The sequence below is a fragment of the Saimiri boliviensis genome, chromosome 13 (genome assembly GCF_048565385.1).
Source record: "Saimiri boliviensis isolate mSaiBol1 chromosome 13, mSaiBol1.pri, whole genome shotgun sequence".
Taxonomy (NCBI): Eukaryota; Metazoa; Chordata; class Mammalia; order Primates; family Cebidae; genus Saimiri; species Saimiri boliviensis.
In genome coordinates this window covers 62,081,499-62,109,451 of record NC_133461.1, presented here as the reverse complement: position 1 = coordinate 62,109,451, position 27,953 = coordinate 62,081,499, and the positions used below count along the sequence as shown (strand labels likewise).

Sequence of the window (27,953 nt, the reverse complement as noted above, 5' to 3'; positions counted from 1 at the left end):
TCAGTCACCTGGGCTTGGCACTGACTCATGTCCCTTGTCACCCCCATCTGCCCATTGTGCCCCCACATCTCCCACAGATCTCCGTAGGAGGTGTAAGGAGAATGACTGCAAACTGCCAGGTTATGAGCCATCCAGAGCGGAGCACATGCCTGGAGAGCCCACTGTGGACTCTGATGGCCCAGGGAAGCCTTATCTAGGGGATCAAGATGTGGCCTTTAGCTACAGACAACAAACTGGCAAGGGGACCACCCTGTTCTCCTTCTCCTTGCAGCTCCCCGAGTCATTCCCCTCCCTCCTAGACGATGATGGGTACCTCTCTTTCCCCAACCTTTCTGAAACCAACCTCCTGCCCCAGAGCTTGCAGCATTACCTTCCGATCCGCTCACCGTCCCTCGTGCCCTGTTTCCTCTTCATCTTTTTCTTTCTGCTGTCTGCCTCCTTCTCAGTGCCATACGCTCTCACTCTCTCCTTCCCTCTGGCTCTGTGCCTCTGCTACCTGGAGCCCAAGGCGGCCTCCTTGAGCGCCTCCCTAGACAATGACCCGAGTGACAGTTCAGAGGAAGAGGTGTGTACCTCGGCATAGAACACGCCTCCCCTTCGTGTTCCGTGCTTCAGTCCGAAACAGTGTTAGCCGGCTGCTGGCATAGTGGTCCTACTTTCAGAGCCTCATTTATTGTCTGTGCCAATATGTTGAGGTTTCTGTGTGTTGGGGAGTCCAACCGGGGCCCCAGGGTTAGGCACAACACCATGTGGATGTAGCAGTCTGAGCCCAACGTGGAATCGTTCTGCTACCCACTGAGTTCTACGTGGGATGAAAGACTCAGCCAGAAGTCAATTTCGTATAACCGGTTAGCTGTGTAAAAGATCAGGGCTAAGCTAAAGGTTCTGATCAGTTACAGCTTAATGAAGTAAATCACATACAAGACAGATGCGTAGTTTTTGACTTAATGATAGTCAAGGAGAAGTGGAAGAGTGCATCCCCAGGGGGAATGTACCATTGTCACCTGGGTAGCTTTCTAAAATTGCAAAGATACCTCCTCCCTGGAGATCCTGAAATGCCCCCACCGCCCTCTGATCATCATTGCCAGATGGTAGATCCCGCATTGTGTTGGGTCAAGACAGTTTAAAGCACCAGACTGATGAGTCATTGGTGAGGGCACCAACAGGCCCAGAAGCAACTGCATGCAGGGCAGCAGTGTACAGACAGAGTCAGAAAAACACAAAACTGAAGTTTTCAAACATTGTAAAGAGAGGCTGAAATTTCACCAGTGCTAGCAATGTCAATGCAGATAACATGACAGCGATTCTTTCAAGTGCAGCATGAGCCTCAAAATCTCCCCATTTTCACAGTGTGGTAAGGCTGGGCCTCTGTGGCTGCCAGCCAGATATGGCATGGTAGGGGAAAGACCCTGAACCATCCGCCTCCATCCTTGAAGGCATGCTGCTGCAGGGCAGGCTCCTGTCCCCCACTGGAGCAATTGGGCGAGTTGACATGGTAGCCAGGAGTTTTGCTCTGTTAATTGCTCTCCTTTCCCACCACTCCACAGCCCTGTGAACAACCCAGCAGTTTCTCTTTCTCCAGCCTTCAAATAGAGTGCAGGGAAGAATAATAGAAGCTGCCACCAGAGGCCCCGGCTGCTGTCGTGCCCGCCCTTACCCACCTCTCCCCAGGCTCCCTGCAGCCTTCCTGTTTCCACAGAACAAGAGCTGTTGTGATAGGAGAAAAGCAAAATACTCCTAGCATTTTTTCAAAAAGTCACAAAGTCAAGGCAATGCTAAAAAAGGAAAGAAAGTCTAATTCTGTGCTCAGCTAGAAGGTCATAATTTGAGCTGCACCTGTGAGTATATAGTGTGATATTTTGAGGGTGTGTGAGTATCTATATTTAGTAGAATTATGACCATTTCTTTGCAGCAGAAGGGAAAAATGTAAATGGTCTCAGGTGTTTTAAAGAAAAGTCTACACTTTTAATAGATTTTGCCTAAGAAGTCATTTCCAAGGTTCTTGAGCTATATGTAACAATTTGCTCCAACTTACATATAAATAACTTTGTATACATCGAAAATATCTTGAGAACTACTTGACATCCTAGGCTTTAACATCTCTATTTCTCATACTGACAATATTATCAAATAGTGTTGGACTAGAACTTATTACAGTTAAGAACACACTATTGTCTAAAAAGACTGGTTATCAGCTGATTTCTAACATGGAGATATATTTTTCATCAAGCTAACATAAAGCGAAAAAGATTGCTGTTTTATGCTTTTCCAAATTTGAAATAAACATTTGAACTTTTATATAGCAAACCACACAGATCTTGTGCCTAATCCAGGGTATACATCTTGTTGTAATCAGTGCATGAGAATTAATGTTAAACTCGGGTATGTCTGCATTACATTGGCAAAACAAATCACAGCAGTTAATTATTACAAGCTAGTGAACGCGTGACTGGAGCTTCCCAGTCATACCTGTCCTTGTTATTGCAAGCCTCTGAAACCATGAATTAGCACTGACCTCTGGAATCTTCATCACCCTTCTCTGCAGCCCTAGTCAGCCTATACGATAGCTGATCTGCCGTATATGATCTGCCACCAGACTCTGTTACTGCCCATCTGTTCTGTGTCGTCTCTTAACCCAAGTGCTAAGAGCTGTGCATTCCAGCTGAGGCCAAGCTGGAGAACTCACATTTAGGTCATTCCAGTTTGTTTTCTTTTCTTTTGTTTAAATTGCCATTTGCTTACATGGCCTGATTTCATCTCTAGGATTCAAGCAGTGTGGCAGCTACACTGGGTAACGTTTTAACATACAGTTCAGCTCTGTCACTTTTGTTTTGCCAAGTCACTAGTAATTAATTCTTTTTAAATATTGTATCATCATTGCTTACATTTTTTACGTGTTATAGTGGCTTATTTCCAGTCTCAAGAGTGAAATCCAGTGTAAAAAGGCTTCATCATTTCACATTATAAAGCTGTTGGCCAGTTACATTTCAGATAAGAAGGGATAGGATATCAAAATATCCTATCAAGAAACATGAGATGAACTTACCTCCCCAAACCACAAAATGAAATTAAATGTCTGTTTCTGAGTAATGTTTTTGATAATACAAAGAAAAAGATGAATTCAAATCAACGGGGAGAAAAATTAATTAACTGACTTACAACATTTTAAATTATATAAACCGTATTACAGGATAGTTTATGATATGCTATACATTTGCAGTTTTATAGTCTTCATACATTATAGAAATGCCAGTTGCTATAAAAACTGCTTTATTCAGCCTTATTCATTTATTGACTGTTGATCAGGCACTATACTACTGACTGACTGACTAAATGCTAAGTAGAAATTCAAGAAGTTTTAGATATGGACTATGTTATTTGTGTATGGCTAATGAAAGATGAATAATTATGTAATTATTATAGGCATTTGTTTTTAGCTCTGTGTGTGTCAGGCATTATATAAAGCACTTAGTATCTATTACCCAATATAGTTAGAGCTGTTATTTTTCCCATTCTAGGGGAAGGAAACTGGGATTAAATTATAAAAAGTACCTGATATGTCACAAGTTTGAACAGCAAGGATTTGAGCTCATGTTCCTCTGACATTAAACCTTCCCCTCTTAACAACCACTGTCCTCTGATGCTAAGATGCTTGCAAGTTACTGAAGTAAATTTTAAAACCATAAGGGAAATAAGCTAGATAGGAGGAGAAACACTTTCAAGAATTTTAGAAGTGTTTAACACAACTAATTAGAACACTAAATGCAGGTCATTACGGCTGGGCAGTGGCTTAATGCCTGTCATCCCAACACTTTGGGAGGCTGAGGCAGGCAGATCACTTGAGGTGAGGAGTTTGAGACCAGCCTGGCCAGCATGGTGAAAACCTGTCTCTACTAAAGGTACAAAAATCAGCCAGGCATGGTGTCATGCACCTATAGTCCCAGATACTAGGGAGACTGAAGCACAAGATTCACTTGAACCCAGGAAGTGCAGGAGGGTGCAGTGAGCCAGGATTGTGCCACTGCACTCCAGCCTGGGTGACAGAGTAAGACCCTGTTTAAAAAACTAAAACACTAACTGCAAGTCATTCTTATTTATTCTTGAAAGCCTACGATCTTGAGTTATGCTGTGTACCTGCACAAATAACCAGTCTATCTTACTTAGTCATACTGGCCTTTCCCAGGGCTGTCACTCGGTACAGCCATACTAAATGCCATAGCAACAATCACCCTCTTAAGAAAACTAACAGCCACCTCCTGATCCCAGTTGTTAACCAGGCCGGTCAGGTCATGAAAATGTGTCAGCACGCTTTCCTTACCAACCTACAGAAAATTATTTTCCACTTAGACTTGGTAGCAAGGGTGCCAGAATGGTGTCCTCAGGGACACGGGCTGAGCGTGTGTTGAGCCTCCTTTTCTTTTAGGAGTATATAACATGAAACACGCAGCTAGTGCCAAGAAATCCGCATAGCCAGAGTTATGTCAATGGAAACAACATTGTTCCAGTTGTGCTTTCTTGACCTTCCTTCTTCTTTGTAGTGGGAGGTTATTTTAAGAACCAGATTCACCATCATAGACTCCCCTCCCATTTTGATTTTTGTTTTCAAAATATTAATCACAAATATTTGATCAGGGAAACTTTATTAATGGTTAGTTGATACCTGTGGAGGGAAAATCAATTAATATTAAGGCATTTAGATGTCCCTGGCTCTACTCTACTCGAGAGAAAACAGTTTTCATTTGAAGTCATAAACCCCTGTGAAACAGATTAAAAACCAGTCCTGAAATTACTGTTCTCATTCTTCCCAAAACCTAGGCTCTGTCAAATGCTGTGCTTTGTTTTATTTGTTTCCAAGTAGATGTTTCTCTCTTTCTCTCTCTCTGTCTATTGTTTTAAAAATTCTTCTTATTATTTGCTTCATTTGAATGGTATTTTTGGAGCAAGATGTTTCAATACATACTTAATATACTTCTTTATATTGGAGGATGGGGCAAAATAAACAAGATATAGTCTTAAAAAATATCTAGTTAGCAATGCTACTTGAAAAGCGAGTTACCTTTTTCCCATAAAAAATATAAGCCTGTGAGTCACTGGCATGTGCCTTTAATAACTGACAGGTAATGCAGACAGCCTGTTGTCCTTAGATGGATATAAATTATCATAATGATATAAATGAGGGGCTGAAAGTCCAGTGACTGTTACAATAGCTTTTTCTGTAAATGGACATTTTCATTTACCTTTCAAATATGAAATATTACTAGAATAGAATAGATATAAGCATGAGTTTTATTTGCATTGAACATTTTAAGGAAATCTTGCTTGGGATTTTTAGTTAAAAGTTGGAGCGGGGGTGTGGGGATGACAAATTGGTTTTCCTGAGACATAGAACCAGACAGGTCAGTGTGGCTCCCCAGCTCCTGCAGCTCCTGCAGCTCCTGCAGGCTGGACCTGCCTCAGGTCTTCCTGTGAGTTGGCTCTGTGATGACACCTAGCTCTGGCCCTTCTGTTGCTTTGCTTGAACTTGTGTTCTTGTGGGAAGGTAGTATGACACAGATCACAGAGAAAGAAAATGACCTGTCTGACCCGTGCCAGACCGTGTTTGACCAGATGGTTTACTTTCTGTCCCTGCCTTCCTCCTGGAACCTGATCACTTCTGTGGTCAATAGACTGACAGTGAGCGCACGGACACTGCAGCCGACGGGGAGACCACCGCTACTGAGGTTGGTATCATTGCTGAGAGTAGCTGGTAGTTGCCTACCAAAAATGCCTTGTGGGGTGGCTCTGTGTTTAAGAACTCCACATATGAGCTGTTGTAATGGAGATCAGTTCTACCTTTAACAGTAGGAGTTAAATATATATTTTGTTGTCTAGACCAGTGGTTCTTAAACTCTGGCCTACATCAGAATTACCTGGAGGATTCCAGCCACGTGTTTCTCATTTAGAAAGGCTGAGGTGGACTTGAGAATTTGTATTTCTAACAAGTTTCCAGGCAATATTGACTCTGCACATCTTAGGAACTTATTTAGAGAATCACTTGCCTAAACTGATAATACATTTTTTTAGGAAAGATTACCCCAAATGAGAAGCTATAGAAGTATAATAGAATGAATGGAAAGAAAGTCACAACAATTTAACTAACATATTAGCTGGATGCAGATATATTTTTAATTCCCCAATGGTGAGATAATTCTTGTTAAAAATCTCACTTACCTTACTCATTTTTGTAGCCTTTGGCTATAGCCTCAGTCACTCATAAGAAATGAATTTTTAAATTACTGTTAGTACTCTCTTTTTAAAAAACATAATCACATTAAACAATGATAGAAAAGATACTGTTATTTCTCCTTTATTAATTCTTTAGAGTAAAATCTGTGTATGTGTGTCTGTGTGTGTGTGGCTTATATTGTTTTTCAAATCTCTCTATGGGTAAGTAGTTAAAATTTCTGCAAAAACAATATCTGTACTAATGGAAGTTAAGCTGTTTATTGATGTTAATTTTGCTAGGTTTTACTAGCAAATTTTAGTTTTTACTTTGTACTAATGTTTATTTTAGGATTTTTTAATGTTATTTTTTGTATCATCCAATTATAATAATATTTTCTAGTTAGGTATTTAGAAAAAACTAAAAATGTTGTAAATGATATCTGTATATCACTTAATTGAAAATATCTTCAGAAAATGTATTTCATGATGATATTTTATTAGGTTTCTTTCTTAGAAATGCCAGAGTTCAGTCCAAAGCTGGAAAATCATAAGTTTTTAATATTAAAGTTAATATTGTAAAATAATATTTTACAAAATATTGTAAAAAGAATTATCCAGATTCTTTTAAGCAATCATATATAAATCTATTACAAGTAAGTAATTCTCTTTGCCAAATATAACAAAGCTACACCTTGATTTTGTAAGTTAGTTACATGTAACTACACGGTATACATCCAGTAAATTTCACTGGAATCTTAACGTGTGCTATAAATGAAAAATATTTTAATAATAATACCTTAAACTTCTACAGTAGTTTTTAAATGTGTTATATAACATTTAAAGCATGTGAGGGAATACCTATAACATAGGTAGCTTATGAAACTTAAAAATTAAATGAAGAAGTCGGACATGGTGGTTCATGCCTATAATCCCAGCACTTTGGGAGGCCGAGGTGGGTGGATCATGAGGTCAGGAATTTGAGACCAGCTTGGCCAACATGGTGTAACCCTGTCTCTACTAAAGATACAAAAAACTAGCCGGGCATGGCAGTGCATGCCTATAATCCCAGCTACTCTGGAGGCTAAGGCAGGAGAATCACTGAACCTGGGAGGCGGAGGTTGCAGTGACCCGAAATTGTGCCATTGTACTCCAGTCTGGGCTACACAGCAAGACTCTGCCTCAAAAAAATAAGTGAAATAAATTTTAAAAATAAAATAAAATGAAGAACTGTGAACCCCCCCCCCATGCACTGAAGAATGAGCATGTCACCAGCATAGTGGCACTGTGTTTAAAGTTTCCTGTATGCCCCGTGATACTGACGAAACTCTTTCCCTTCTATAGGTGGCCAGCACAGCAGTGGTCAGTGTAGGACATGCAGAGTAAGCAGTCTTGTCCCCATTGGCAAATGAGAAGAGGGAGACCTAGGTAGACTAAATGATTTTCTTAAGGCCTTTGACTTGGTGTAATCCTTTTCTCACCTATAATTTCATTTTGGGTCTCCTCTTATAGCACAAGGGCATAAAGCCTCGGCCCTGAGTCCAAGAGCCATAATGAATAACACAGCTTCACCGCTGCATGCATGTGTGGCCTGGCCTGCTTACTAATTACTGATACGCAGACACCAGTCCACGGATTAAACCAGTCCTTGAAATTAGAAAAACCGGGAGAATGAAGTGGCTTTGGGATAACTATTTTTTCAAATCTCAAAAACTATCTCGTCTAAAACCTTTTAAAGAAATCATGGTGTTGTTGATAATAGTTGATTTTTCTTTTAAAAAAAAAAAAAACTTTTTTACTTTCCCCATATTAGCCTTCTTTCCCCGAATTTGTTCTTAAGTATATACATTCAAGAACATTGGCTGGACGCGGTGGCTCATTCCTGTAGTCCCAGCACTTTGGGAGGCCAAGGTGGACAGATCACTTGAGGTCAGGAGTTCAAGACTAGCCTGGCGAACATGGTGAAACCCTGTCTCTACTAAAAATAAAAAAAAAATTTGCCGGGCCTGGTGGTGTGCACCTGTAATCCCAGCTATTTTGGAGGCTGAGGCAGGAGAATTGCTTGAACCCAGGAAGCAGAGGTTGCAATGAGCCAAGATCACACCATTGCACTCCAGCCTGGATGAAAGAGCGAGACTCCGTCTCAAAAAAAAAAAAAAAAAAAAAAACAAGGTCTCAAAAACTTTAAAATGTGGGAACCTCTGTGTGAAATTCTTTTTTTTATTTTTTTTTTAAGGACAGAGTCCTGTTCTGTCACTCATGCTGGAGTGCAGTGGCACAGTCTCAGCTCACTGCAAATTCCACTTCCTGGGTTCTAGCAATTCCCCTGCCTCAGCCTCCTGAGTAGCTGGGACTACAGGCGCACGTCACTACGCCCAGCTAATTTTTTGTATTTTAGGAGAGATGGGGTTTCACTGTGTGGCCCAGGCTGAGCATGGGTTCTCTGGTCTACAAATTGGAAATCCTAATCACTAACCCCATAGGGCAAGATTCATACCCTACATAGGAGCTCTCATTATTGTGTCATCGTAGCTATTCTTACAATTTTTAATTTTAATTTTAATCCGGCTCCCCCAACTTCCTGAACTATTTCTAATGTTCATCAAGAACAACCTGCTACACCCTTGCTGTCACCTTCTCAACCACATGTGTCTGCTGGTCAAAATGCCAGAGACCCACCGGGCAAGAACTCTTTCACTTCTGCATTCTTATTAAGCTCCTAATTGTGTGTGAGAATGTTGTGGTTTGTGTATATGAAAGAAGTGCATCCATATGCAAGAGCATAGAGTGCCGACACTTAGCAAGTCTATATAGACCATAGTTCTTCAATCTTAGAGTAAATTGCATGTAAGACCTTATTTCCCACTCTTTCTTGATGCTGACAGTCGGACCAGGAGGAAGATGCAGAGCTCAAGGCACAGGTAGAAAATTAAAACTAAAACTAAAACAAAACAAAACAAAAAAAACAGTGTTGATAAGTCATTGTTTGTCTACAGCGTTCAGACCTTTCAGCATGCTCTGTAGCCGGTTACCGTGGTGTTGGTGCATTGTGTAGGTTGGCATTTCTTCCCTTGACAACTGTGTCCCTTACTTTTCCCTTTCTTCTCCACTTTTTTCAGAATAGTCTGATTAAACGAATAAAGGGTGAAAATGTGTATGTCAAACATAGTAATCTTATGTTAGAGGTTGGTATTGGTACATACCACTGCATGTTTGTGTGGGTTGTTTTTCTTTCGGTGGAATACCTGTGGGCTTGTACTGTGATGCATGAACTGTATGCTCACCTGTTAATAAGTGGGGATGACTTCTCAGCTTCTGATTCCTTATTCTCTCCTAGATATAGATCCCTTTTCCTGTGTGTATATTTATTTTAATTCTCTCAGGTTACATGTGAATTGTACTCTTTATAGTTTACCTTCTAAAAATTATTTTGGTATTCATGTTTGTGTGAACTAGATTTTTTTTTCTCTTTCCTTTCCATGGGAAAATCACATTTTCACCAGAGTGTTTGTGGTAGTGCCATGTGCCTTGATCAAAATGTATTTTATTTTGGCTACTAATAAGAATAACATTATTTTAAAAAAACAAACAAAAGAGCTGAAAGAAACACAAATGTAAAATGTTGACTGTTGGATACTTTATGTTCTGAGTATAGGAGCTAGAAAAAACTCAAGATGACCTGATGAAACATCAAACCAACATTAGCGAGCTGAAAAGAACCTTCTTAGAAACCTCGACAGACACTGCCGTCACGAATGAATGGGAGAAGAGGCTTTCCACCTCCCCCGTGCGACTGGCCGCCAGGCAGGAGGATGCCCCCATGATCGAACCCCTTGTTCCTGAAGAGGTCAGTAGTCAGGCTTGTGGTCAGACTCACCTTCTGTTCACTCGCCTCCCTTCTCTCCAGGGTGTGGAATTGCATTTGACAAGCTTCTGAGTAGAAAATGTCTCTTCTTATCTATGTTTAACCTGAACTGAGATGCTCAGTGCTCTGAAGGAAAACTGCAAAGTGAAATGATTAAAGTGGCTGAGGAGTGAATAAGAACATCAGACAGTTCTTAGGGCAGGAAGCCACAGGGAGACTACAGTAAAAATCAGCTGATTCTGACCATAAACCTAGATTTTATAGCTGAGATAAATCAAGGTATTCTCTTCATGAACTGACACTTTTTCTACATATGCTTTCTTCTTTTGCATTGAAAAACACTCTGCAGACTTGTTCTCATCAATTGCAAGATGAGGCCTGTTGAGATTGTTTGATTAAATGGTAACAAAGTTCATAGCATTTCAGAACAACTTTACTCTGAGATATTGTATACCAGGCTTTTATTGATCTAATGAGTATTTGATTTTTATTTATAACTGATTTTAACTGATTTATAATAAGTTTTTTGTTTTTTGTTTTCGAGACACAGTCTTGCTCTTTTCCCCATGCTGAAGTGCAGTGGGGTGATCTTGTCTCACTGCAGCCTCTGCCTGCCAGATTCAAGTGATTCTCCTGCCTTGGCTTCCCAAGTAGCTGAGACTACAGGCACCCACCACCACACTGGCTAATTTTTGTACTTTTCATAGAGACGGGATTTCGCCATGTTGGCCAGGCTGGTACCAAACTCCAGACCTTAAGTGATCCACCTGCCTCGGCCTCCCAAAGTGCTGGGATTACAGGCATGAGCCATCACACCTGGCCAAATTTATAAAAAAAAATTTAGTTGATGTTTTATAGGGGGAAAGTAGTGGCCAGAAATTTTTTTTAGGTAAGGTTATTTCACACTCTTTGGCTATACATTTAAAGAGATTTTTTTTTTTTTGAGACAGAGTGTTTTGTTTTGTTTTGTTTTGTTTTGTTTTGTTTTGTTTTGTTTTGTTTGAAACAGAGTCTCACTCTGTCACCCAGGCTGGAGCACAGTGGTGTGATCTCAGCTCACTACAACCTCTGCCTCCTGGGTTTAAGCAATTCTCCTGCCTTAGCCTCCTGAGTATTTGGAACTACAGGCATGTGCCACCATGCCCAACTAATTTTTTTTTGTATTTTTAATAGAAGCAAGATTTCAACATATTGGTGAGGTTGGTCTCAAACTCCTGACCTCAAATGATCTGCCTGCCTTGGCCTCCCAAGGAAGCTCTTTTAAATGTACAGCCAAAGAGTATGAGGATTCAGCTGGTGTTACTTCAGAGCTCCCATAATGTGGGAACCAAAAATTACTATAGTGCTAATTTAACTACCTGCTGTTAGACATCATGCTGCTTTATCTCTGTTTCAAAAGAAGTAGTTTTTGAAAACTACATCTTTTTTAGCATTATATTGATTAACCTCCTTTTCTGCAACACTCCTTTATTGGGAAATATCTGTTCAGGAAGCTGGCACAGAATAGAACATGAAAACTTTGGCTTTGGAGGAGAAAAATTCTTAAAACAGTGTTCTGCATGCAGTGCTTAAGTCCTTGCAGTAAAAAGAATAATTGAATTGCACTTACTGTTGAGCAAGTTCTAAACCTCCTTTGAAAGCTGTTTATCAAAAGTAACCAAGAACTCATTATCACTATGTTCATGACAATTCCAAACCTAGCTAAAAAGGGAATAGGTCTATATCCATTTGACTTACTTTAAAAAGGACACTTTTTATGCAGAATAAATGAAAAGTACAATTACCAACATATTCTTGTACCATTAAACTCCAATTCCATTCAAACTACTGAGTTTCAAGAGATAAATTTCACATTCAGATGATTTAAATGTAATAGTCCTTACAATATTAAGTTATGCTCTCATAAATTTAATTGTAATTGGTTAAGTTTGGCTTACCCTATTTCTACTAACTCTTTTGGAAATAATTTACTGGCTCTAAAGATACCAGATACTGGATTAAGGTACAAAAACACAAACCACATAGCCACCCCAAACAAAACAAAGCAAAGCCTCTCTCCTCATGATGTTATTTCAGAAAATGCTAAATGGTAGCCACTTTTGAGTGAAAGTCTAGGAAACAACTTAGAGAATTTAAAGGGTGGTGCTAATAAACAAAGGAACTTCGTGACTCTAGGCCATTAGACTAGTAAGATAATTTGTTTTACACCTATTAAATTCTAGATACTAGAGAATTAACATTTGATAAGCCCCCAAAGACATTAATAATTTATGGAGTATTTTGAATATACTGAACTTTCCCTGGATATTAATGCTTTTTCGGTGTTAGTGAAGAAAAACTGGAGAAGACTAAGAAAGGATTTTTTTTTTTTCAACATAATCAAGGAAGAAAAACATACCCTCTGCAGAATGGCAAAGCAGTGTGGTTATTTAAACTGGGGAAGACCACAGGCTGGCGTACTCCCTACTTTCAGCCTCTGCAGGGTTGTTTTGCAGTCCTGCAGTGCTCCATTACCACTGTGAACCGAAGACACAGCAGAAAGAGCTTGACTAGATAGAAAGAACTTGTTAGAAACCGGGCTGATTAACCCTGCTTATCAAAGGAGCCCTGAAAAGCATCTTGAAGGAGCTTCAAGTCCCAGAGGAAAAGAGCTCTCTTTAGGCGGTCAGGGTGCTGTGGCAGCAGGGCCAGGCAGAGTGGCCTCTCCTCCCTTCTGCTCTTCTCCAGGACCTCATAGTCATCGAGGACATTAAGTTTATACTCCAGCTGAGGGCCCTGTAGATAGCCTTCAGAACAACAAAGAAAGCTCTGGTACTCTAAATTATTGCCAATTTCTGTGTTAAAACCATGGCTTCTGTTACTTTTGTATGTGAAAAGCACAAAAGATAATTTTATCCTTTTTATAATCCTTTGTATGTTATATACATAAAACACATACTGGTTTTTAAATATATAACCAAAAGATTTTTATTTTAGAGGGGATATTTTTTAAAGTAGCTTTTGCTAGTTTGATATCACTCTATTTTGTAATAAAATCCACTCTAATTAAACAGTAAACCGGTTTAGAAAGAAGTCCAATTACTTGTAAATGGAAATGTTTAACTTAACTTTTAAAATGGACAACTCTAATAAAGTAATGGTTATTTGTGTCAGAATCAGATAGAAACTTCAATTCGGTGTCCCCAAACTTAGAACTTCCCAAAGCTTAGTTGGTTTTGTTTTTGTTTTTGTCTCAGTGACAAAATTGTACATTGAAGAAAAAACCTAAAGATCTTTTGAGTTTTAATGTGACCATCTTTTTTCTTTATTTTGTTGTATCTATAGTAGTTGAATTGTTATAATAATTATTTCTATAAAATGCTACCAGTTTATGAACAATTAGAAGAAAATTATAGTTAGAATTATATTCAGTGAGCTAATAATGATGATTATGTTCTGAGAATTTTATGTTTGTTTCCTGTATAAAATGGAAATTTGATTGCCAATTGTTTCAAGTTTCAGATGTTTGAGTTAATAGCAGACAAGTAGCAAGGATGCCCCAAAGCAGCAAATAATATCTAATTCTCATTTACTTTAGAAAATAGGCAAATACACCCGCACCCAGGGCCCACCAAACATAGGGAGGGTAGGCATGTGGTTTGTGCAGCGTGCCCAAGTACATCCTCTGTCCACAAACCTTTCCCATGACAGCCTTTTGTGATGCATCTAAGCCTTGTCCGTGTTAGAGATATATCCTTAGTGGTTACTGGAATACCAAAATTTTCCAAATCATAATTAAAAAGCAGTACCTACTAGTATGTATGCTGCGCCAGTATTGTTCTCTCTTTCATGTGAGTGGTAGTTTTACAGGCATGTTCACTGTATGGTGATTCCTTGAGCTAGATGATTAGTTTAGTCCGTTTCCATGATTTCCAAACATTCATTTGCAAATTTGCCCATTCCCTAAAATTTATTTGTAGAAATCTTTAATCACCCAACAGTAAATAACTCTGTTATGAATTTTGTGTGCCAGTATAGGGCCTTGTTTTCCAATTATGATATTGAGATTAATTACTTACAACGTTTAAGTAACTAAATGAAATGGTTGGGCTATATACCTGACTATATCCTAACCCCTAATAAAAGTGAGTTTCTTTATCACTGCCTCTTCACTTCTCTATTAACTAGACTGACTATATTGGGAGGTTGACCGTATATAGAATTAAATTCTAGAATCTACTCCCTATGTTACCTGTTTATGTTATTGGACATACACAGTTTAGAATGTAGACACTTAATATTTTCAATTATAAGACATAGGCATTTTTTTAATTAGTTGGTTTCAGACAACAGGATATGCTGAGAACCAGTTTTGCTGGGTTTTTGTGAAGCTTTTATCTTAGGAATAATATTTAGTTCAGTGATTGTACTTAGAGACCTAGCAGTGTTATTCTGAAAAGTACCTATAATTTTGACCTTTCCTTTCTGTTTCTCATTTGTTTGCAAAAGAGGCTATGATTAAAAGCAAAAAAAAAAAAAAAAAAAAAAAAAAGAAAAGAAAGAAAGAAAAAAAAAGAAAAAGAAACAAAAATCTACATTTAATTACACATGGTACATTTTATCTTTTCCAATACCATCCTCCAAAATGCAGCAGGACAGAGGGTTGTGGGGTTTTTTTTTCCTTCTCTGAAAATGGCTTACTTGTTTCTCATTAGAAAGAGTCATTTGAGAATGATACTATCAAAATCTGTCAGTAGGTCCTGCAGAATATTCCAGATGTTCCCTTATAACATCTTGCAAACAAATGATTGAATGTAGTACTGGTAGATTTTTAGACAAAAATAAATTTTAAATAATTCTCATAAAATTACATTGTTTGTAATGATAAAACATATTTTGAAAGTTCTATTCTTCTACAAACTTTGAACTTGCCATTGTTATTTTTTACATTAATCTTCCAAAATACCCTTTCTATCCCTGCTCTGTGGAGTTGAACACCATGCAGAGAGAGGCTTGATAGCTCATGTATTGCCACTTAAATTGTACCTATTTAATACTAAAGAAAAAAAAAAGTAGTTAAAAAGTAAAAACCTAGTTCCTAACATGAAATACTATTTCTTAATTTTTTTATGTTAAAGAATGAATTGATATACTTAATTTTCCACCAAGATATTTTGAAATTGACTTTTCAAAATTATTAACCATGTTACAAAAGTTCAAATAAAGCTGTACCCTTGAGTATTTTTTTTTTTGTTTATCTGTGGGATAATAAATCAATCCATCTAAGTATAACTGGGTTTATTTAAATTAGTGACTAATGCAGTGACATTGTGTATATTTCACTACTCTGTAACAAGCAGCACCTAAATGGGGAATACAATAAAATGCTTGTCAGAAATAGAAGTCAGGCTTTATTCCTAACTTAAATCTTTAAAAATTTCTTAATGTTTTATTTTAAATACCCACTTTTTAATGCCAACATAAACACTGTTTAAATGCCTTTATATTGCTCTTGCATGTTCTGTGTTTATAGAAATGAAGCACATTTGAGTTATATAAACATCAAAGTTTCAGAAAATCTGAACTCGTTGGAAAAAAACTGAATTTTGAGATAGTTTCAGATCATTTTTCAAATGCATAAACAATAATTTACTCCTTCAGGAAAAAAAGAATGAATATTATGAGAATATATGAGATAAATATAATACAATGAAAGAACTCTCTTCCTAACTTGCCTTTTTGGAAACTGTCTGCTTCCTCTTCTCCAACCCAACCCCCTTTATTCAAACAGACCAAAGAAGAAAGAGAGATTTCTGAAAAAATTATATTTTTGCAGCAAGGAAGCTCTCCATTCTTTGAGTCTCAGGTAAAACCCAAACATAAAGGATTTTCCAAAAGGAATTGTTCTTCAGACTTCAGTGTCATTAAAATGTTTTTAGTTTTTATTTTCCCTTTTAAATGTATTTTGTTTAAAACCAAAGTAGGTACATAATTTTGATTTAGATTCCGGGGAAGGGAAAATGGAATTCTCTTAATATTTTAGTTATCAGTTATGCATCATTTCATTATGGCTTCTAATCCAAGCTGATTTTTCTCTGTATGTTGTCATTGACTTACTTTCTAATAATAATTTTGCTGAAATGTTGTTTTACTGCCTGTTTTTACCTGTAGAATGGTGCTAATTTAGATGATGTTGATTGATTTTGAAAGTTCTGAATTCTTACTGGTTTCCCCACTAGCCAAGTGTGATAAAGAAAATGCAGGAAGGAGATTCTGCTGACTCTGTGGTTACTTCTCGTCAAATAATTTTCCAGAAAACTGTCCCATCGACCCTAGAGGTTATTCTTTTAATTCATTTCACCTCATCTAGCAGCAGCATGTAGATGGATCTGTAGTAATTTTTTTAAAGCACACATATTTCTAGATTTAAATTTTCAGGCTGCAATAAACAAAAACGTTTCTAGAAAACATGCCAGTTTAAAATGTAAACCAAGGCACTCACCTGCTCCTAGTTCGATATCTCTTCCCTCTGTAATCTGTGAAGCTATTAACCTACCCGGTCACATTATATTATGCCTTCCTGAATACAAAAGTTTCTTAGCTTTCATTTCTTTAGTTTTACTGGAACTAACACTAAAGAAAGTGGGAGAGAAACTCCTGAGGCAATAAACTTCAGTTGTAGATAAGATTGGAGCTGGGCACAATGGCATGTGCCTGTAGTCTCAGCTCCTGGGGAGGCTGAGATGGGAGGATTGCTTCAGCCCAGGAATTCAAGGCTGACCTGGGCTGAAGGTCAGGGAAACATAGGGAAACCCTATTTCTTTAAAAAATATATAAGACTCGAACAGTACACAGATCACTATTTATAAGGGGCTCTAATAGTGTCCCATTTGTGGGAAATATTTCGGTATAATGCTTTGAACACAGTCACACTCAATATTTATTGAATAATAAATGCTATCATGGATTCAATTCCCTGAATAAGGAAATACAATTTACAAATGTATAAAATGGTATTGACATAAATTTGTAGAATGTTGAGAAGTTCTTTGTGAGAACAACAGTATATGAAGTATAGATTATATTTAACGAGGAAAACTTTTTATGCCCACGCATGTAAAGCTAAGTAAGTTTTAGAACAACTTCAATAATGTTATTTAATCTTGAAATATAAAATGGCAAAGTTTATCTTAAGAGCAAATCTGTTCTTCAAAAACTTTACTGCAAAGTATGTTCCAGTTTAAAGAAGTCACAACTCTGCCTACAGAATGTATTCTGAGCTGAAGTTTATAGTTTATCATTTCAGAGAAGAGATTGCAGCCATAATTATTAGATAATAACATAAGCCCTGGACAGTCCCATCACAGACCTGCATGTAGCAGTTGCCCTGATTTTTTTAAAGGATTCTTATTTTAGAAATGAGATACCATCAGAATTTCTAATTTAGCTTTTATATTTCAAATATAGGGCACAGAGGATTGGGTTATTGTAGACAAAATACCCACTGAGGTAGTTGATGGTGATTCGAAAAAGATTGTGACTTACAAGGTGGTGACCGTGAGCAGTAGAACTGGTGACCTCGCACCCGACATGTTAAAATCTGGCACTATTAAAATGCATAGCTTCGAAGACTTGGCTCGAGAAATGCAACTGAAAGAAGACAGCAAACAGAAAATATACACTCTAGGAAAATCCTACGACACTGTCTCCGGGAAAATTGTTACTATGACTGAGAAAGCTAGAGAGGGCGAGAAAGTGGGACAGCCCTCCACTATGGAAGCCCTTCAGAAGATAGAGAAAGGAATGTCAGAGTCGGTGAAGACCGTTCCCGGACTGGCAGAGTATGAGGTCCTGGAAGCCCTTGCCGATGAGAGATCCAAGAGAGGACCCGAGGTCCAGACCACAAAGCGGAAATTGTCCGAATCCCTGGCGCCCATCAAGGAGGCCGAGTCTCGCCGGCAGAGTCCAGAAGACGAAGACCTCAAGAAGGCTCCACAGCTGGGGAAGGACATGACCGTCCTCCCTGGCCTGGAAGGCAGACGCTTCAGCAAAACAGAGCAAGTGCCAGAGAGTGAGGTCTTAAAAGTGGGCCTCTTTGGTCCCCGAAGGAAGAGCCTGTCGGAATGGAGATATTCCCAGGAACCGGCCTTTACCGTGGCTACTGCCCATTACGTTACTGAGTCGTCCGCCTCCCGAGTAGTGGTAACCAGTGTCGCTCATTGGGGCCACAGTTTGCAATTCCAGCATGACAGTTTTTGAGGCAGTCCCCTTCCACCCCAAACCTTTTCGTTTCTCTTGCTGCTTGGCTTTATGTTGAGAACAGCCAACCGAGCTTTTTAAATTTTTTTCATGGTTAAATCAATACCGCAGTGCAGAAGTCAGCATTTAAACACTTTCCATTTAATTTCCAGCTCCCTGTTCCCAAGATGTGATAGTGCTGCTGTGGCTTGCAATGAAGGGGGAAAAATACCTGCTTAAATCGGCGCCATCCCGATCCTAATAACTCTATCTGCTTTACCAAACAAGAGCTCCTGGTCACCCCAGTTTTCTATTTTATTTCCCATTCTTTTCTGTTTCCGAACTCTGTTTCTGAGATTCCTTCATTCCTCCTCCCCCGTCTCCTCTGCCTACGATTTTGTCTAACAAGCTGTGAATGTGTATGTGCCTAAGTTTGTGTCTCTCTTTTGTGCTTGACTCTGCCTTTCTTTGTTCACTCAGACTAAGCAGTCTTCTGGGGAAAAGCTCATGGATGGCTCTGAAATCTTCAGTTTATTAGAGTCTGCGCGAAAACCAACAGAATTCATAGGAGGGGTTACTTCTTCTCAAACCTGGGTTCAGGTGGCCATTTGTTTTCGTCCTTGGTGTTTCTGAATGTACCCATTTGCCTTTCCTTACTCTTTTTGGGGTGTGAGTGTGTGTGTGTTGCATCCAGCTGGCTTTGCCTTCAGCATCTCAAAGGTGTCTTCACTTAATTGTCCTTTATACTGGCTTGGCATATCTGTCACATGCCTTTAGTTGCATCTCAAGAATGTACTTCAGATATTCAAAAGGCAAACATGTTGAGAAATTTTAATGGCCTTTAATTTCTAAAAGCATTATATCTCACGTCTTGAGTCTAAGGAAGCAGCCCAAACCAATGTGAGTGTGCTGCAATGCTTTGGTTTCTGTTTTGTTGATTGCACTTTATCCTGCCTTCTGTTTGGTTTGCGGATGTCCGGAAGCAGCAGCACGGGTTCAAGTGCATGCACCAGGGGCAGGGACAGGGGCAGGCGTCAGAGATTCCAATGGGAGGAATGAAAGCTGATTTATATTTCCTGTCAGTGTTTCTGGTTATAAGCTCTTGATGCTGGCTTTAGGCCTCCTAGCAAGTGGCGGCTTTAGTTACTTTCTGACCTTTGGTTGATGGAAGGTCACACTGATGCCACAATCTCTTCCTATGCAGAAAATGGAAACCAAGACGGAATCCAGTGGAATCGAAACGGAACCCGCCTCGCACCACCGACCGCTTAGCACTGAGAAGGTGGTGCAGGAGACCGTGCTGGTGGAGGAGAGGCGTGTGCTGCACGCAAGTGGGGATGCTTCTTACACCGCAGGAGACGGCGCGGATGCCGCAGCACCGCCCACATTCACCGGGGCTTCTAGCGTTAAAGGGAAGGAGGGCTCTGCCTTGACGGAGGCGGCTAAAGAGGAAGCAGGGGAGGAGGTCGCTAAAGCTGTGCTGGAGCAGCAAGAGACAACCGCTGCTTCCCGTGAGCCACAAGAGGAGCAGAGTGCAGCCATCCACGTTTCAGAAACTTTGGAACAAAAGCCTCATTTTGAGGTAACTAGTGGTTAATGTTACTTTTATCACTAAAATAAAACTGATACAGGATGCCCGGAAATTTAGATCGGCATAATGGTGAAGCTAAGTTTTAATTTTCTGTAAGCTTTTCCTCTTCCTTCCTTCTACCTATTAGGGGCCTCCATACTGGTTTCCAGCTTTGGTATCACATACAAACATATCTCTTAATTATTAATGATATAGCACCTGGAAATGTTTTCTACTCTCACTGAAATTATTATAATTAGCAGTAAAGTTGAGAAATGCAAAGTTGGCCAAGATATTAAAAAACGTGATAAATTTATTTCTCATGAGTGCACTTTTCCCGAAGCACCAAAACCATGCTTGGCCAGGTCCTAAATGCCAGCGTATTCTTTATTCTCTTTTATTGAGATTCCCGAAGTATTTGGGAAGTTAATATCTCATTATTAGTTCTTCTTTCTAAGAAGTTATTAAATAGAAAACTTATTTTTTTTCCTTATTGCCTTCAAAATGTTTTTCTTTACTTGGAGAATCTCATATAAAAATGTTATGAGATTCCGGGAGACTGTTTGACATGTACGTGTTTTATGCCTCGTTCCCCTGCTCACTCCCTACGTAAACCTTAATCGCATACTAACCTGTGCTTATAACCACCGAAGAGGAAAGGGAAGAAAATAGTCTGTTTGTGCAAACTATAATAGGCACTCTACTTACTTCCCTTTGGCACAGTCCTCAACGGTGAAGACAGAAACCATCAGTTTTGGCAGTGTTTCACCAGGAGGAGTAAAGCTAGAAATTTCTACCAAGGAAGTGCCAGTAGTTCACACCGAAACCAAAACCATCACATATGAATCATCACAGGTGAGATGTTCTGTGAAGGCCAGAGCCCTGGCTCCTCATTTCACCCGTCTTATGGCTTATCGTGTTTACATAGAACTGCGCAATGTTGGGCCGGGCGCGATGGCTCACGCCTGTAATCCCAGCACTTTGGGAGGCCGAGGCGGGTGGATCACGAGGTCAAGAGATCGAGACCATCCTGGCCAACATGGTGAAACCCCGTCTCTACTAAAAATACAAAAAAGTAGCTGGGCATGGTGGTGCACGCCTGTAATCCCAGCTACTCAGGCAGCTGAGGCAGGAGAATTGCCTGAACCCAGGAGGCGGAGGTTGCAGTGAGCCGAGATTGTGCCATTGCACTCCAGCCTGGGTAACGAGCAAAACTCCGTCTCAAAAAAAACAAAACAAAACCAAAAAAAAAAAAAAAAAGAAAAGAAACCTGCACAATGTTTAATTCATGAGACTTAGAGAATCCAGCAGCCAGACCATCTCTATTAAAAGTGAGACAATAATGGTCGTTCTATTACTTATCAGGGAGCAGCAGGCGACTTAACCAAGTCTTTATGTGTCTCAAAGTGTAGAAAAAGGCTCAAAAACCTGTTTCCCTAGCCTCGGAGAAAGAAAAGTATTCACTCAGCCATCTACCCTTCACATTTCCAAAATCTTAGTTTTTTTTAATGACAGTTATCTCTGGTTGCACTTAGTTCTTATTCTTGGGAGCAGCTCTCAGACTCTGAAGAGCACAATGATTGTATAATGGGAGATAAAGAAATTGTCATAATGCCTTAAGTAGCATAACCAACTTCTGTTGAGCAAATGTGAGCACCTGGATGAGGGGTCTATTCCTCTGTTGCTTTAGGTTGATCCTGGCACAGATCTGGAGCCGGGCGTGCTGATGAGCGCACAGACGATCACATCTGAAACCACCAGTACCACCACCACTACACACATCACTAAAGTAAGTGGAGTGAGAACCAAGAAGAGGATTCCTTGAGAGCAAGCTGGAGGAAGGTGCTTGTTCAGAACTTCTCACAAGTTGGGCTACCCAAGCACAAAGCGGCTTGAGAGTTAGGATGCCAGGATAGCTGCAAGGAGAGCTTTTACAGCTCTTAGATGTATGATGCACTTGTCCTCATGTGTGGGTTCCTTTTTAGGAATATACATTCTGATATCCTAAACTTAATGCTTACTCCAGCACTTGGCATGTGGTAGGTGTTCCAGAAACACGGGCCATTCAGACCCACAGGCCTCCACTCTGTCCTCACCTCTGGAATTAAAAATGTTACATAACTGCCATAGAACTCTAGTTTTAGTTCTCAAAGAATGAATGATGTTACTCAATGCTCTGTCAGCATCTTCTGCCATTTCGTCCACTGAAGAATGATGATTTCTCCCAGTGAGTAAATTCATAAAGCTTCTCTTTGTGTCTTGCAGACTGTGAAAGGGGGCATTTCAGAGACAAGAATTGAGAAGCGAATAGTCATCACGGGAGATGCAGACATTGACCATGACCAGGTAGTATGTGTGAGACAGTAAATACCCTGGCAGAGACACAAAGAAAAACCTGTTGGCCCTACAGTTTCAATGCTGTTCCTCTAGTCCAGCATGTATTCTGAAAAGAATTCTGAATTAGCTTTCCAATGTATGATTTTCCTTTTGTAATCATTGTACCTCATTTGTAAATTGTGGATATAGATCTGGCTCCTAAGTCTCCACCTCGCCACTGATCATGCATGTTCCACCTCCTTTTTGTTTTTGCCCTTCTGTGATTTCCTGGGGATAGGCGCTGGCTCAGGCAATTAAAGAGGCCAAAGAGCAGCACCCTGACATGTCAGTGACCAAAGTAGTGGTCCATAAAGAGACAGAGATCACACCAGAAGATGGAGAGGATTGACCAGAGGTAAGAGGTGATGCTGATTCTCTAGGCTTGCCTAGGCTGGCATGAGGCATGGGGCACTTCCCTCTCATCCTTCACCTGATCCTTCCTTCCCTCTGTTCTCTCACTGGCGTTTGTTGGGCTGGTTACCAGGAGGATGGAGAATTGGTTTACGGGTTTGTCTCACTTTTGGAGCTTCCCTTCTTGTGGAGTTTTTGCATGTACTGCCAGTCAGAGGATAAAGGAAGAGCAGAGGCTATGCGTGTGTGGCCTTCCTGGTATTCCCTTCTATTCCATGCCCTGCACTCTTTTCAGTATCCAAATTTGTCATGTCAAATTTGATTTTACTTGCCATGTGGCCTAATTGGAACTAAGGCAGTGTTGCTCTGAGAGGCTCAATTTGTGTGTTCCAAATACTAGGAAAATAATATATACCCCTTTCTCCTTCTGATGGCAACATTATCCCATTGTCAGCTTTCTCCTCAACTATGTTTGATTATAGCCTGTTTATGCTTCGGTCTTTGGTTTTGTTTTTTAATTTGAAAGCTGAGCACTCACTTTCTTTTTGGATGTCTTATATCTCCTGTATTCTTTGGGATGATTTTTCTCCCTAGTATACTGCTGTCTCAGGAGGAGACAAAAAATGCAATCTTGTGGTCCTTTAGAAAGCACATGCCTTTCCAGTGGCTGTTTGGCCAGCATCATAAGTAGACTGTATCATCTATGTGTGCACAGACTTGTCATGCATACTAACCTGCCATGCAAGAACTCATGGGGCTGTGAGCGTTTCTGAGAGGGCTTTGAATGCTGAATGCAGCAGTCGAGTGACTTGCACAATTTGGTGATGTGATAAAACGTTTAGGAGATTTCATATATTAGTAAGTTCTCTAACATTGGTTTAAGAAACATAAATTGTTGAGTGGCATCTCTTAAAAGAGAAATATAAAAACCACCCATTTTACTCAAATGAATAGTATATTTTGGAAGATGGCAAAAAAAAAATTTCTTCCATGAGCTTCAGCCACTTGGGCGTTATCATAATTACTTAAGAGAAAGTGTATAATTGGCAGTGACTTAACACTGGAATGTCATGGCCTCTTGTCCAAATGAGCATTCTATCCTCTAAGATACTTTTTTTGTGTCCTTGATCTGAGAAAATCTTTTACTTGTTTTCAAATGAGTAACTAATCGAATCTCTTTTCTGCAGGAATAACTTAGCTTGCACATGAATGCAGTCATGCAAACCATTAGGAAAACCAGAGCCTATATGGAGTTCCCTCTTCTAACCCAACTGACTTGTATCTGTCCGTGGAAAATTTCAGTCCAGAAGAATTGACCTTGACCATTAATAAAGACACTGGCAGAGAGATCCTCCCATAATAAAGCAATCTGATTCAGCATCACTAAACTGATAATGCATGAAGCAACAATAAAATTACAAATAGCAGCATTTTTAATTTTCACAAAATGTCTCAGTTTTCAGCTATACCTGCACGTTCATAACCAACAATATAAACCGTGATCTCATGTAACACATAAGCAATTCATGCCTTTCATAGTTTATTATTATTAAAGTCTGAACAAAATTGCAATTTCTTAGGTAACAGACCTTTTGTTTACAGTTAAACGAAGATTACCCTCAAATACTAGAAGCTGTCTAGGTCTATCTGATGTGTCAGATTTTTCCCAGATTAGATGTGCCAGTAACCAAGTTTATTTAGTAAACAACTTATACTTGTTTCATCCGGTTTTATTATTCTCACCCATGAACAGTAATGACTCTCTGACCCTCTGGAAATATTTAACGCTTACAATCTTGCTTTGTGTATCTCATTTAATTTGTTATAAGGTAGTACTGATTTTAGCATATTAATGTGATTTCTTCCTCATTGTTTGTTTTGGTCTGTGTTCAATCCAGAGAGCTTTTCAGAGTTCCCTAACCAGTCCTAAATATGTAAATTGTCATTATTTTGGGAAGAAAAACCTGTATTTTTGTTAGTTTACAATATTATGAAATTTCACTTCAGAGAACCTGTTGGGCTTCCTGTGGCTTTGTTTTCTTAGTTTCTTTTTCTGTGTATTTTTTAATTGATTTTTCTTCTTTTACTTGAAAGTGTTTTATTTTCAAATCTGGTCCATATTTACATTCTAGTTCAGAGCCAAGCCTTAAACTGTACAGAATTTTCACTGTAATTAAAACTATTTAGTGTTATAAATAGTCTTCAAAAAGAGAGATTCTCCATTACACAGTCACCTGCATCACAGCCCACGGTGAATGTATGTTTCTGCATAGCAAAATAAAAACGGCAAATGCACTGAAAGCTCTAGGTTTCTATGGTCAATAATTTCAGGATTGTATGTGTTGAGTCCAGAGGTAATATTTGCATAACATCAAAGGCCTTATTCATCTACACTGTAGAGCTTTCCTGCCTTTACAAGATTAAAAAACACACACGGAGTATACAGTATGCAGTGTCTGTACCCTTTGAGGGGTTGCAGATGGGAACAAATACTTATACTTAAATATCTGGTTGCCTAAGAAAGGCTTAAAAAATACGTCATTGAATCTCATCCTGAAAGTTAAAGGTTTCTTTTTTTAAAAAAATAAGAAACAGGACTCTGCTATAAAACAGGGTTGCTCAGCCTACAGTCTCATGACCCATTTTAACAATCACTGTCACTGTCATCCGTTTCTTTCATTATATCCACCTCTTCCCAGCACATCTATTGCTCTATTAAGTCAGCGTCAACCCTAGCTGTCTTAAAAAATCAACATAGAGTCTGGAATGTGAATTTGAAATTGCGTCTAACTTACAAATGAGTGTTACACATTCCTTCCATTAAGTGCTTTTTATTTTTTTAATCTTTCTTACTGCTTCAAATTAACTGGTATAGAAGTTTCTGCCTTAGGTTGCCATAGAGGTGGCCTTGTCTTTAAATAGGCATTTACTCATGAAGTAAAATTGGATTGTTCCATATTTGAAAAAAAAAAAAAATTTGTGGCAGGCCACCGGTGCATGTAAAATTATGTTCTCAGAAATGACATTTGTTTTGACAAATAGTTTCTTATCAGAGCTGTTTAGCTCTGAGGAAGGGTGACAGACGGATCTGATCCTCCCCCACGAGTGTGGCTATTAACACATGCATGCCTGCAGGAGCAGGCTCTGCTCAGGAAATGAGAATGGGGCAGCAGAAAGACTGGCTCCTGGGGGCTTTGACATGCCCTATCTCAGCATCACTCCACTGTTGCTGGTATGGAACACTTTCCTCTTGAGTTGAATACCACAAAATTTCAGGGACACTAAAAGACATCTAACTTGATAACAAGAGGTCAAATCTAAGAACCAACCTTACGAGGAAGTTGCTGTGAATAAAAACATTCATATGGGTGTTTTGTTCATCCTGTTACACATGCCAGAAACCTGGGAGACTTGGGCACCAGTGTCTTCCTCGCCCATCATTTTCCTAGCCTGCCAGTTACATTTCTTCACTGTCTCTTTAGTCTAGCCGGGACACTATATCTAGACTATGCTGGCAGCCCACTGACTCCTGTTCCCACATTCTTACCCACATCATCCAGTCCCTTACACTGTAGCTTGCAATCTTTCAAAAAATACAAATGTAATCTTGTCACCCTTGTGCTTAAAATGCGTTTTTGGCTTTGCTCTTAGTGTAAGGCCTCACTTCTTTTTTTTTTTTTTCTTCAAGTTTAAGATTCAGAAGGTACATGTGCACATTGGTTGCATGGGTATATTGCATGATGCTGAGGTTTGGGGTATGATTTAACCCATCACCTAAGTAATGAGCATAGTACCAATAGATAGTTTTTCAACCGTTGCCTCCTCCGTCTAGTAGTCTGCCGTGTCTCTTGTTCCCATCTTTGTGTCCATGTGTGCCCAGTGTTTAGCTCCCACTTATGTATGAGCACATGCAGCATTTGGTTTTCTGATTCTGCATTAGCTCATTTACAATAATGCCTCCAGCTGCATCCATATTGCTGCACAGGGTGGGCTTTTTTTTCACTATTTATGGCTGTATAGTATTCCACGATGTGTATGCATTACATTTTCTATCTGATCCACCATGGATAGACACCTGGATTGATTCCATGTCTTTCCTGTTGTGAATAGTGCTGTGATGAACATATGCATGCATGTATCTTTATGGCAGAATGATTTATATTCTTTATATCCCTTTGGGCATATACCCATGAATGGGATTGCTGAGTTGAATGATAGCTCTATTTTTAGTTCTTTGAGAAATCTTCAAACTGCTCTCCACAGTGACTGTACTAATTTACATTCCCACCAACAGTATGTGTGTCCCCTTCTCTCTGCAGCCTACCAATATCCTTTTTTTTTTTTTTTTTTTTTTGAGACAGAGTCACTTTGTCACCCAAGCTGGAGTGCACTGGTGCCATCTTGGCTTACTGCAACCCCTGCCTCCCGGCTGCAAGCAGGTCTCCTGCCTGAGCCTCCTGAGTAGCTGTGATTACAGATGCATACCACCACACCCAGCTAATTTTTGTATTTTTTGTAGAGAGGGGGTTTCACCACATTGACCAGACTGGTCTTGAACTCCTGACCTCAGGTGATCTGCCTACCTTGGCCTCCCAAAGCACACTGAGATAACAGGAGTGAGCCAGTGCACCTGGCCTTTTTTTTTTTTTTTTTTTACTTGTTAATAATAGCCATTCTGCATGGTGTGAGATGGTTTCTCATTATGGTTTTGATTTGCATTTTTCTGATGACTAATGATGTTGAGCATTTTTCATATGTTTATGGCCACTTGTGTGTCTTCTTTTAGAAATGTCTGTTCATGTCTTTTGCCCACTTTTTAATGGGGTTATTTTTTGCTTGTGAATTTAAGTTCCTTATAAATTCTGGACATGAGACCTTCATCAGGTGCATAGTTTGTGAATATTTTCTCCCATCCTGTAGGATGCTTGTGTACTCTGTTGATAGTTTATTTTGCTGTGCAGAAGCTCTGTAGTTTAAGTAGGTCCTACTTGCCAATTTTTGTTTTTATGGCAATTGATTTTGAGGACTTAGCTATAAATTACTTGCCAAGAAAGGCCTCAATTCTTCTAACCTGGCCTGAAGCCTTTCATGGACTGGCTGCTCCCCACCTACTTCTCAACCACAGAGGCAACAGTGTGTCCACTTACTCTGGGATCCCTCTCCCTCTCCACTGCGCTGGTGAAGTGCTGGAACTATCCTCAGCCCTGTTTTACTGGGTCCCAAATTCTGTTGTAGATCTGAGCTCAAATGTTCCCTTCCTGATTTTACAGATGAGCTTTGCCTATTATACACACTCAAAGCAACATTTTTTGTAGCAAATTCATAATTGTAACTGTTATTTTTCTGCCCAGTTCTTTGAATGAATCTCTTCTG

The 27,953-nt window shown here is 39.4% G+C and overlaps 1 protein-coding gene across 20 annotated transcripts in view; it reads left to right on the top strand.

The window, feature by feature from the left end:
- Positions 1-23,903, top strand: part of EPB41L3 (erythrocyte membrane protein band 4.1 like 3) — a 223,820-nt gene extending 199,917 nt beyond the window's left edge. For 4 of the 20 annotated variants that reach the window (XM_074383732.1, XM_074383737.1, XM_074383739.1 and 1 more), the window contains exons 13-26: positions 5-565; positions 5,667-5,720; positions 9,321-9,386; positions 9,857-10,048; positions 15,837-15,911; positions 16,285-16,383; positions 17,513-18,247; positions 18,764-18,883; positions 19,488-19,865; positions 20,577-20,708; positions 21,544-21,642; positions 22,119-22,199; positions 22,468-22,584; positions 23,768-23,903. In XM_074383732.1, coding sequence (XP_074239833.1) covers positions 5-565; positions 5,667-5,720; positions 9,321-9,386; positions 9,857-10,048; positions 15,837-15,911; positions 16,285-16,383; positions 17,513-18,247; positions 18,764-18,883; positions 19,488-19,865; positions 20,577-20,708; positions 21,544-21,642; positions 22,119-22,199; positions 22,468-22,578 — 2,703 coding nt within the window. In that variant the 3' untranslated portion in view covers positions 22,579-22,584; positions 23,768-23,903. Of the gene's footprint in view, positions 1-4; positions 566-5,666; positions 5,721-9,086; positions 9,123-9,320; positions 9,387-9,856; positions 10,049-15,836; positions 15,912-16,284; positions 16,384-17,512; positions 18,248-18,763; positions 18,884-19,487; positions 19,866-20,576; positions 20,709-21,543; positions 21,643-22,118; positions 22,200-22,467; positions 22,586-23,767 lie in introns of those variants that run through there. The other 16 variants (XM_074383734.1, XM_074383735.1, XM_074383736.1 and 13 more) reach the window with 16 other exon arrangements.
- The last annotated feature ends 4,050 nt before the right edge of the window (positions 23,904-27,953 follow it).